Below are 12,104 nucleotides of genomic sequence, written 5' to 3' on the forward strand. Positions count from 1 at the left end.
ATTTTCAGCACAAATATATGTCATTGCCTTCAGGCAGAAGCATATCTGGGCACTCTTTGGACCTTTCTCAGAGTACTGCTTATCTATGCACATTCAGCTGTCAGCTCCATGCTACTTTTAACTATGGAATTAATGAAAAGCACATGGAGAATAGGAGCTTCCTGCAAAACATAGGGAGGTGAGCAAGTTTTCAGACTCGAGTGGTAGCTAGTGGCAAACATAAATTCCCTAATAACTTATCTTTTAAAATAGCAAGCAATACTGTTGCTTAAGTTGAAAACGTGTGATTCATCATATCAAAAGGATGATTTTTACAGCCTGTTTTGATAAACAGAATTGTTTGTGATTGCCTGATTAACTTGGAGAGATGCATATAGAACTCTGAGGATATAAAAGACTAAGAGCACTAATTATCAAATTTAAACCTTTTTAGGAGGAACTAAGGTTTGTCCTTCAAAAATCTACATGTGCACATTCATCTGCAAAATAAGAGACTCAGATATTTCATTTTTCAAGCTAGAAACATACCTGCTACACTCCAGCATGCAAAAAAGGAATAGCCAGAGATGTTCAGCATCATGGATCTGTTCTACCAGTACTTTTATCTAAAAGTGTGGGACATTGTGTACATAATAAGCAACTCAGATGCAATTAACAGATAGTATTATGTCTTTAGCCTATACAAACAAATGGAAACCAGAAATAAGTCTTATTTTTAACTACTTGAATCTTCTTTATACAGACACCATCCTAGGGGACTGAAACTTTCATCTGCAAGTGTATCAATAAAGCAAATTGGTATCAATAAAGCAAATTATAGATATTCAGAAAATCTGTAAGATTCTTCAAAATAACGAGTTTAGCTTCTAACAAGAATGAGTATTTTCCCTATGCTTCTGGTTTCCAAGACTTTCTTTTACATTTTAGTTATTGTTTTTATTATCGGAATGAAAGATTCTCTCTGAATTACTTGACTTGGTGAGCTGCAGTTCTGAAGAAACCCTACACATGGTCAGATTAATCAAAAAAACCCCAAACAAACAAAACCTGGTGAAATAGCAATTATATCCTGCAACACTTCGGAGTTCAGTAATCTATAGGCATTGTTTGAACACGACTGAATGGGTTAGCAGCAGAATTTGGAAGAGAGCACAACAGCTTCCTCTCTTCATTAAACATTCTAATCACCACCTTGGACTTCCTTTGCTCAGTCCCTCAGGCAGCCCAAGTAGCCAGGTGCAGCTCTCACCAAATAGAGCCTCTGGATCCTATGTCTTGTGGCAGCTCAGGTAGTTATCTGATCTACTCTTTCCTGCACACTAGCTCCTGTGGCTACTTACATGGGCACTCAGGAAAAACAATCTGAATTAAATAATTCAAGGAGGATCACCAATGCCACATTAAACATTTGTGTGGACACTTTAATTCAGAACTGAATGTGCCTTAATGAATGAAAATAAAATGAATGAGTTTATGAACTGCATAAACATCCACCCAAGGGTTTATCATGTTATAACTAATCTGTTTAATATTTACGGTTTGAATAATTCACGTTACAATGTATAAACAAGTCCTAGAATAGACCAAGATTTCTAAGAAACTGCTCTTCATCAAGCTATCTTTGATTTCCAATTCATAATCTGATTCTCAATACGTAATCTGTATTCTCCTTTTAAATCTCTGTACACAGGGCAATTCAGTTTCTCTTTCCAGCAACTATTTATTATTCCTCAACATACTAGCCCCAGCATCCCTGGAAAGAGCTCATGAAGCTAATGGTTTTGTCTGGGTGATTGCCATCCATGTTTCAGATCCCTGTGGACCTGGAATTCTCATCCATGCTGCCAATACCCTTTTTAATGCAGTTCATGGACATGGAAATAAAGGGCAGCTACTGTGATTCAAAAATCCCATCAGATTAGAGTCATTGGGCTGCATGCTCACATTACTGCACCAACCCATTTCCCAATCACAACACGGGTCAGATGTCACAGCAGGACTCACTCGAGGTACTGCCACGCTGGCCTCAGGGATTCCTGCTTCATTTCCCCCCTGTGGGAAACGCCAAGTGAGAGCAAAACAGTATTCCAGGAATAAAACTTCCCCAACAGCACTTTTGAGGGAAGACATCATTGTGAAGACAAATTTCCCTTTCAGAAAGTACCTGGCAACAGTATCTGAAAGGAGAGGTTTTCTTCTTCATTTTTCTGGGAGTGAGAGGACCATGATCACCTCTGACCAAAGTGCAGGGGAACCAGTGAAGTCACTAAGCAATTTCCTCTGCTGAAGCCCCTGGTCCTGTGGTGCCACCAATGGACTACCCTGAGTCTCAATACCTGCACAGCTGGTGATGTGCACAACTGACTGATGATAAATTTGCCCAGCATTATTCAATGGCTGTTGCTTTGGTGGAATAACCAAAATGACCCAGGTTGGACTTGATGATATTAATGATCTTTTCTAACCTAAATGAATCTGTGATTCTATGAATTGCTTAAAAGCAGGATGCTGGGACCAACCAGCATCCTGATGGAAAGGGCCTACATCTTTATTGGGTCACTGGGATAACCTGGTGCTACAGCTGACTGCTGTTCAGTCTTTGTTCTCATCACAGACCAGATGCTTCATTGGCTTCATGTCACTGTGAAATGTTGCTATTTTCTCATGTGTCTTTAAAAAGAGCAGTGAAAATCCAAAGAACAAAAGCCAACAGGCTGAGAAATAGTAATTAATTTCCATGCTTCACACGCAATCTAAAAATAAAAAGCAGCTTCAACACATTTTGTTGTTAAATGAAACCACTCTAAAATAACCTGTAAGGACCCAGTCTGATGAAGACACTATGTTCATGAGTCATGGCAATAGCAGCTGAGGATATACAACAATGTCTTACACAAGAATGTGCTTCTTCCAAACACACTGGTTTTCCCTCCCCCCAGCCAGATATTCCATTATTGCTGATTTCTTGGTAAAACACTTCTTAAAACATCTCTAATGAACATCATTCTCTAATCCATATACCCTCCAGGAGCTTATGCTACTAACAGCATCTACTTTCAATCATTAAAATTTGTACATTTTCTAATGGATTAATTGTATTATTATATTATTTCAACATGAATGCATTGTTGTAGAATTATGTCGCAGCATTACAGTTTGGGTGGCCTCGTATAATCTTCACACAGCAGCTGGAAATGTAATTAGCATAAAAACCAAACAGCCTCATTAAACTTCCCTTTCCTGTAAGAAGGGACACATTTAAAGGCCTCGTTTCACACATTCCATTACAGCTGGCACAGGGCTAGAACAATCCCAAAACGCATTTTTCAATACAGCTGAGCAAAGCCCACTTCTTAAACCCTGGAAATGTTCTGCAGCAGATCTCAGGAAGACACAACACAATGCTGCTCTGTAGCAGAATACATGCTCCTGCGGGAGTGATTATACATCCCATTTTTGAACCAGGAGCTTCCAGTTGGCAATTCAAGTATAAAAATAGACAACTGCTATCACCGCCTTCTTTGTACAAATCAGATCTGCAACTTCCGAATGCATTTGAATTCTTTTAATCTCCTTAAAGTGACAAATCTGAAAACACCGATAATTTTAAACTCCGGCCATAAAGAAGCAAACATCACCCACATCTTTCCTTTGCTAAGAAGTGCCTTCTGCCACCATAAGCTTTGGGCTGTTTATCTAATTGCAAGGCTGAAAATGACCACTGGTTTTAAAAGTCGCCGTGTATCTTTGGTCCCACAGCAGTAAGCAGATACACAGGTTAGCTTTGCTCCCTCTACAGAATGGCAAGAGATCAAATTTTTGAAAAGCTGCCTACAGTTTTGCATGAATTCTAGTACATTTTCTGGCCAGTTTCTCAAAAGACATTAAGAAAGTGTCAGTGCATGCAAAGAGAAGTTATGCACAATCCTAGAATACTTCTTTATCGCTTCCAAAATTCAGAATACATTAAGTGTGTAGTTTTGGATCAATGCAAAAAATAAAACTGAGAATGGATTCTGATTTTTGCTCAATTCTTGAACTCAAGTGGTGTAATATTTCAGCAGACTTAAAATACAAATGTTTTCTTGTCTACCAGGCCATTTTATATTTGAATTTCAAATTTGTAACTATACTTAATAACATGTAGTTCAAATTTCAAACAGAAATGTAAATTAGAATAAAAACTCAACTAAGATTCATCTAGAAAACACTGAATTATAAACTTATTTTCTGGAATTTCCTTCAGATAAAATGTGCATTCCTGAACAGCCCAAGTTCCTGCAATATGGTGCTTTTCTTCAGAGAATGACAATTTGCACTTCCCTCAGAAAATCACAAAACAGTGAAAAAAACAGCCCTTACTAACTCTGAAAAGTGGTTATACTGCTGGTTTTTAAGAAAACCAGAGCTCCTTTTAGGAAGTTTGGACTAAGTTTTATATCAGTGCCATTGTTCTTTCTTTTTCAAAAATCTTGGAAATGATCAGTGATTTTCAGCAATGCATCAATACTCTATGAGCTGCCCCAGCACAGCAAAAATACCTGGCTAGGACCAGCATATGTATCACCTGCTCACTGTTTCACATCGAAAGGGTCATTGGAGGGTTTTACACAGAAGTATTAACAGGCTTTGTTATGGATCAGAAGAGGAAGGACTTCGGGGTATTTCAGGCCTCAGGGTGACTTCAGACCCAGCTCCCCTGCAGGGGAGACCCCACTCTCCTTTTCAACACTGATTCTGAATTACATTTCTAATTCACAAGAATAAGATGGTGAAGGAAGAAAAACCATAATTACTTCAGTTCTCCATACCTAAATGTAGAGATAGTCTGGCCTGAAAATATAAGAGGAATTGTAACTGAAATATTAATACCTTTCTCATGGGATCACAGTAGATATTAAATTAAATTCAGAAGAACAGAATGGGACCACGAGGTGCTTTAAAGCACAGTTTTCCTTGTTAGCCAACGATCCAAACAAAACCACTCCTTTCAAAGTACAGGCTAGAATAGGACCTTTGAGAAAAGACTTCAATAACCTCGTACTTGGAAAAAACACCCAAAATCTCTCCCCCTGTAGACCACCTCCCCAGATGCACAGGCAGAGGTAAGGGCAGGCATGTCTGCAGGCTGCGCTTCTCCACTGTTTCCCCAGACAAAGGTCTCACCTAAATAGCATGACTAGTTTAATAGCCCAAGAGTTTTACATGAGAAAACACAAACAGCAATCACTGGCAAAGCAAAAGGTTTAGGAGAAGCATTGGCAACACATTATTGAATTTTTATTGATTGGAATATTCTGGAAAGAAAAGTTCAAAATATTTTCCTATCATAGTTAGAAATAATCAGCAGTAGGAATAAAATGATCTGGGTATGGTTTATGAATAGTAGTTCTTCTAATTGAACAGATCTACCACATTTTGTTTTCATCTTGTTATTCATCAGAAACATTGAAAGTCCTTGCCTGTAAGTATTGCCAAATTTAAACAATCCCTTGCTGACTGGGAGACCTAACTTATATAAACACATTGATGTCTGATTTTTTAAAGAGCATTTAAAAATTAAAATCTGTTTGGAAAAAACAAAGCATCAAGGCTTAGCAAGTTAAAAAATAAAATAAAAGATTGGAGTACAAAATAAATGTCTGTTTTAATGCAGATTCTGGGAGTGGGTCAGCTAAAGGTTGCATAAGTGGATTTTGTTTTGGCACACTTGATTATCTTTAAATGACTTGAGTGAGAGTGAAAGCAAATGGAAGAGCATGTTATGGCCTCCCTGAAAAGCAAACTGAAAAAACCCAGATGCTCCCTTTTGTGGTATTGTCTACACTATTGGGCTTAAATCTTCAGGTCCAGCACACAGACCTCAGCTCTTCCAGTTTAACAGAGAAACTGCTAGAAAGAGAAGATTTCCATCCTCTGTACAGACAGCTATTAAAAATGTCTTAAGGCCCTTAGGCAGCAGATCAGCCCACGAACCTGCCCTGATAGTCCTGTTCCCCCAGCCCAGTGCTCCCCAATCCAACCAATGATGCCTGGCTCACACTGGTATGCCTTTTAGCAATTCTGATATCCTGGTCTACTTCAACCCCAGTCTTCATCCTTTCCAACTCCCAGGTCCTACACCTTGGACACGTTCGTGATCACCAGGCTCTACAACTTTACAGTAACAGAATGAAGCTTTAAATGAAGTTGGAGCAGGTCTTCCCTATTCTCAGGAGAGCACTTCAATCATGAGGCTAGGAAGTCACTGCCCTGTCTTTCTTTGGTCACAGAACAGGACACGGCTCGCTAGCTCACCCACTGGTTTTGGGTATGGGAGCTGTGGCACCATAAGACTGATCCATGATCATTGCCCAGTGGAAGAAGTTGTAAATATTTCTAGGAAGGGCATCTGGGACATGAATGAAAGGAGGTTTCAAAGTACCTAGGAGGAAAGGCTGCATTCAAAAGATTTCTCTTTTCTCTGGAGCTTTCTTCTCACAGGTCTTTCTCTGCTCATCGTACAGGAGGCCTAATGTACCTGACCCAAACATTGCTGAATCCTTTGCCTCTCCTATTTACAGCTGAGCTTTCTCTGCATCCCTTAATTTCTCACCATCCACTGCCTTCCTATACTCATTCCAACCAGTTTCCTTCAAGTACAAGTTATGTGCTTGCTCCTCCCTTTTGCCTGAGCGCTGCAATTCAGGGAGCAAGGATGGGGGAAGATGGACACACCAATTCTTTAAAATGAAGGTCACCAGAAATGGGAAATGACAAAACAAGACATTTTTCTCTATTCAAACTCCTGCAAGCAGCTAAGCAGCTGAAATACCTCTTTTTTTTCTGAAAGGCTGCAAACAGTTGGCTCTTGATGAAAGCAGTGATAAAAAACTTCAATAATATTTCAAGTAAGCACAAAATCTATCTTCCCTGAAGCTTCTTTATTTCAGAAGCACTTCCTTCTCCAAAACATCGCCAGGAAATGACATTTCACCAGCATGCATACAGCACTGCAATAAAACAACAACACACCCAGGAATGTTTTTCAAATTCACAGCAAGGCAAGCAGAGCAGGATCAAGGTATTAAAATAAATGACAAAGGTCTGGCTGAGGAGACTGTCAGCTTTCTCTCTTGCTATCTGCTTTGCTGGTTCCCAAAGAACCCATTGTGGATTTAAAAACCTTGTGCAGCCTGCTGGAGCCACCCCAGCTACATTCAGCCAAGGAAATGTGCTCAGGAAAAGAAAATTCTCTGTTTCTTCCTGGCTTCTTCTGCCATAAGTGAGACTGCTCCTTTTCAGCTGTAAGACACCATCCTTTCAACTGATAGAATTTTGCCATTTAGAAGTTTGCCTGTTCTGCCAAAGGCAGAGTTGTCAGCTTTATCATACTTCCCATTGTGGTGAGGGGGCCTCCACCTTCCATGGAATTAAAGGTTTCCACACTTCTGTGCAAGATGAAATTTCAGATCAGCTAAAAAACCACACACCATGCTCTTGACTCTAGCATGAGTAACACCGTGACTGGGTTTGATTTCTTTGTCTAACTCCCTGTATATAGAACTTCACTGTCACAAGTGTTTATATTGTACTGTGAGAGTTTCCTCATCCATCAGAGAACTTCCAATAGGACCTTCTGTGATAAAATGGTTAGCAATCCTGACACTGAAAAACACTCTGTGCTGGGGGAACTTCATTTTTGTCCAGGAGGAGAATTACTGTGAGAAATAACTTGCTTCTGTTCCTGCACACTGGAATCCCTCATGCACTATAATCTCCCTTCCTGTTTGCTCTGAGATTGAGCCTGTCCATAGCTGGAGCCCGTCTGTCACTCACAGTGCATGCCCTTTACAACCTCCTTAACACACTACCTTCCAGCAGAAGAGGTCAATCAAATCAAACCCCAGATGGGGCTCATCTGGCACTTACCAAATGCAACAACAGACCATCCCACAGCATCATCTTTTCTACTTGCTCTAGCTGCTCTACTAAGTACCTAGTGATGATGCTCACAGGCAAACCAACTGCAAGGCAAAGGCATTAGAACGCTGCATCAAAACCCATGACTTTCATCCTCGTGACTTAAGCCAGCACCAAGGCAATGTAAGACTTAGGACCCTTCTGCAGAGTCACTACAGGGGTATGAAAAACCAACGTAACCTATAAATATATAAATTCCATGAAACACGTGCATCCTTTTAACCTTCGGCGTGTCAGCGATAATACAATAATGAAGATGGAGGATGTGGGACTTGTTATGCTCAAACATCACGATTTGAGTATTGATGTGCTGAGAGGAGCCATATATAATAAGCATAGCATTAAGGTCCTCCATCAATCAAATTACCTATTTTCTGTCTCACCTTATGCAATTACCAGGTGTCAGAAAATAACTTTTCCTACACCTAAAAGGTTTTTTTGCCCATTGACTGCTGAACTATATTTTAAAACATTCATCTCTGAATAAATTATCAGAGCTTTTAGTCTGATAAAGATACGGATACAAAATGTTAGCACTTGGAAATACCAAGAAAAAGGCAACCTTTCAACCTTAAATATCAGCCTGACTCTCTTTCCTCCTGTCCTCTTCCAGAAAAAACCTCCCATTAATTCCAGAGGAAGTTTCATCAGTCAAAGCTATGTGTTTTGAGCCTTACCACTTTTGACATTAATAATAATTGATACATTTTTGCAGGAAATAAGAGCCTAATAAAATACTTGTATTAGTATTTATTTTTTTGATAATTACTGATGTTCTGTGCAGGTGGGAAAGCTTGGATGCATGTCTGCAGGACACTAATGGGAATATTTTTTTTTCAAGTGTCACTTTTATTGTGCACTAGAAGAAAATAAGCCTGTATTACGAAATTTCACACTGGCTCTCATTATGCCATCTCACAAGCTTGTCCTTTGATTTATTATAAAGATTAAATATATTTTCTCAGTGAGATCAGAGGTATTAGACAAGAAGTCATTGAAATGCTGGCAGAAAAATGCTAGTTTTCTCTGTGTAAAATCTTTTGTACTACACATCCTAGGTACAACCAATGCTGCTTAACTCCAGCATTGTCAAGGGAAGTCAGGTGGGGTGCTGGTGGATTCCCATTTCCCAGGGCTGGGCATGATGGAAACTGTGGGGCCCTAGCTCTTGCACAGTCCAGAAGTAAATCTATCCCCCTGCCTTCTGCAGGGTGCTCAACAAATTTGACATCCTTGTCAATTTTGCTGCAGTTAGTAGCAGGGGAGCTGACAGGAATATCAATTTTGCAGAGCAGCTGCAGGATACTGCTCACTTATTAGAAATGGAAATTTTTCTTAAAAAACAGGAAAGGTTTTGGATTCAACCAAGACCAAACTCAGTACTGCTATTGACAAACATACCTGCAGACCCAGCTTTCAAATTAGTTTTTAGACACTGAAGTCCTTCTTCCTGGGGAAGAAGATATGCTGGCATGTGTGGTAAAGCTTCCTATTCATCTGAGAGAGGAAATACATGTTTTTACTCTGGTTTTGATCACTGTGTACTTTCCAAATATTTTGGTAATGGGGCAAATCTACGCAACACTTCTTATAATGCTCAGAGCAGACTATGTAGGCATATTCAATTCAGCTTCAAACTAGTCAGTCTAACCACAGCAGTATGCGTCTCAGCTTCACCTCCTGGATCTAGATAGACCATAAAAATAAATAGTAGGCAGGCTTTGGCTACCCATGGTACCTCCTGAATGGCTGTGGTTATTCTCCTAGCTGTCCAACTAACCCAGCATGCTGAAACTAGCTTCAAAGTAGGAGCCACCACAGTGTCCACACATCCATAGGAGCTATTCGGTTTTCATGGAAATCCTGCTACACTGCACTATGGTTATGACTGATACAGAACATGAAAGACAAGCCTTTTGTTTTGCAGAAACATGTCATTTTTGGTGACAATAGCTTCTCAGCTGTCAGGCTGAAAAATACGATCATCACTCAGAGTAATACAGTCATCTATTCCAGTTCATTAGTTTTTGGCTGACAAATCAGAAAGCAGCCAAAACAGCACACAGTGAAGAACGCCTTCAGGTATAAACCCTGAAAACTCTTATTCTGCATTTAACTTCATGCAAGAATTTGCACTCAGTTAAATGAGACTTCTTGCCCAATTATGGGATTCGGGGTGCCAGAAGGTACAGCCAAGTCCTGCCTGAAAGCTTCCACTGTGCAATAAACAGGGCAGAAAACGACTGGGCTGCAACTCAAGCCTCCTCCGGCACTTGAAGGAGCAAGATTGTCACTGCTCACTTTCTAGTTCTAGTGAGAAGAGTAAGAAAGCAGGAGAAAATTCACGTTTTCTCACAGACAATCCTGGCTCAAGACTTGCAAAACCACATGTAGTAATTATTAGTCATCATGAAAGAACAAAGAAACCTTCTAAATTGATCACAAAGCTTCCACCACATGCATCAGTGCCCAGATCTGTGATTTTTGCTCAGGCCAATTTACAATATAAAGCCACATTTTTGCAGATTTCCATACTTTTTTAAAAATAAAATTAAAAAGGCTCTTGACCTAGGAATGTTAGAGAGCAGTGGCAGAGGGAGGGTTGTGGCAGGAATTGAGATTTGTTTTTCTCAGAAAACAAGTGACACATCTTTCCTGCCCAATGGAAGGAGTAATTTCTGGTTATGTAAGTTACTCAACATGAAGTCAACTTCTTTGTTATATATTTTTCTCACTCCTCCATTAGCACTTGCACTTGTTTGAATGTGGTGTTATCTTTTTATACTGCTATTTCCTTTATTCATAATCTGCCTAATCAATTCTATGAGGTTTCTTCTGGGTTACCCTCCAGCTCTAGCAGCAGAAATTCAATACACCGCTTTGGTGAGCTGCTGCTTTAATTGTAGTGCACCCAATGTGTTGCTTTGGGTTTTTTTAAAGAAAAAAGTTGGCAACAAAGTAAAATACCTTTTAGAATGTGACAGATCTCTCCAAGCCAAACTTCAACATTTTAAAACATATAAATTGGGTCTGAATTACAAATTTTTAACCTTGTTGAGCAAAAATGTACATATTAACAAACCGACCCCACCGCAACTATTACCTGCTGAAGTGTGCTTAAATTTTTCACTCTTCTTCTTCCTCCATTTCCATGGCTTAAAAAGTCTCCCAAGAGTGGCAAATTTGCTTCTTCTTCTGATTGGAGGTGTGTGAGTCCCAGGTACTAGAGAATCTGAACGCATTGCAGCCAGTCTTTCCACTTCCTCAGCTGTAGTTTCAGCAAGAAAAAGATAAAAAAAAAAAAAAAAAGGAAAGTGAAATAAATGCTTTAATAAATTATCAGAGAACCATACAGATGGTCAACAGTAAAAAAGGAAAAAATTGTAGTAATTATTTTAAGATTATTTTCTTCTTTCAGTGGAATCCCTAATCTACTGTAAAGAATAGTATAAACAATCAGATTCAACAGGAATATGGATTAATAATCATTCTATGATTATTACAAAGTTATAATCTTGAACAAATGGTTCTACATTTCTCTAAACAGCTGGCAGTCCAGCCATCAGTCACTCCTGGGGAAGTGTGACAGAAACTGGGGAAAAGAAAGCTCAAAAAAAAGGTACAGTACTGCTTAAATGAAATATTCCAAGTATTTTTTTCTTTGCAATGGAAGGAGACATTTCCATCAACTGATATTTATCAAGAGCAAGGACCCTGATAATGACACTTTGGTATCTTTACCATGTCCATTAAACTGCTTGGGTTACAAAAGGGGTTGCATTAGGAATTTACTAGTGACAGGGTGCTAAAAATTCATAGAATCATACAATTGCTTAGCATGGAAAAGACCTCTAAGATCATGGAGTCCAACCATTAACTCAGTACTGCCAAGTCCACCCTTAAACCATGTCCCTACACACCTTTTAAATCCCTCAACTGGTGAGGATTGACTCCCTGCCATTGTGTTCCAATGCTTTACAAGCCTTCCCATGAAGAAATTAATCCTAATATCCAATCTGAAGCTCCACTGCTGCCGCTTGAGGCCATTTACACTGGTCCTGTCACTTGTTACCTGGGAGAAGAGACTGCCCCACACCTGGCTATAACCTCCTTTCGGCTAGTTGTAGAGAACCATGAAGTCT

General features: G+C 39.5%; 1 protein-coding gene across 1 annotated transcript in view; it reads right to left on the minus strand.

The window, feature by feature from the left end:
• LOC103802039 (phosphatase and actin regulator 1-like) overlaps window positions 1–11,228 on the minus strand; it is a gene marked incomplete at its 3' end in the record, with an annotated part of 66,191 nt that extends 54,963 nt beyond the window's left edge. The window contains exon 1 of the mRNA XM_009074479.1: window positions 11,066–11,228. Coding sequence (XP_009072727.1) covers window positions 11,066–11,204 — 139 coding nt within the window. The remainder of the gene's footprint in view (window positions 1–11,065) is intronic.
• Between the last annotated feature and the right edge of the window lie 876 nt (window positions 11,229–12,104).

Source organism: Acanthisitta chloris, unplaced genomic scaffold (assembly GCF_000695815.1).
Source record: "Acanthisitta chloris isolate BGI_N310 unplaced genomic scaffold, ASM69581v1 scaffold18295, whole genome shotgun sequence".
NCBI classification, from domain to species: Eukaryota; Metazoa; Chordata; class Aves; order Passeriformes; family Acanthisittidae; genus Acanthisitta; species Acanthisitta chloris.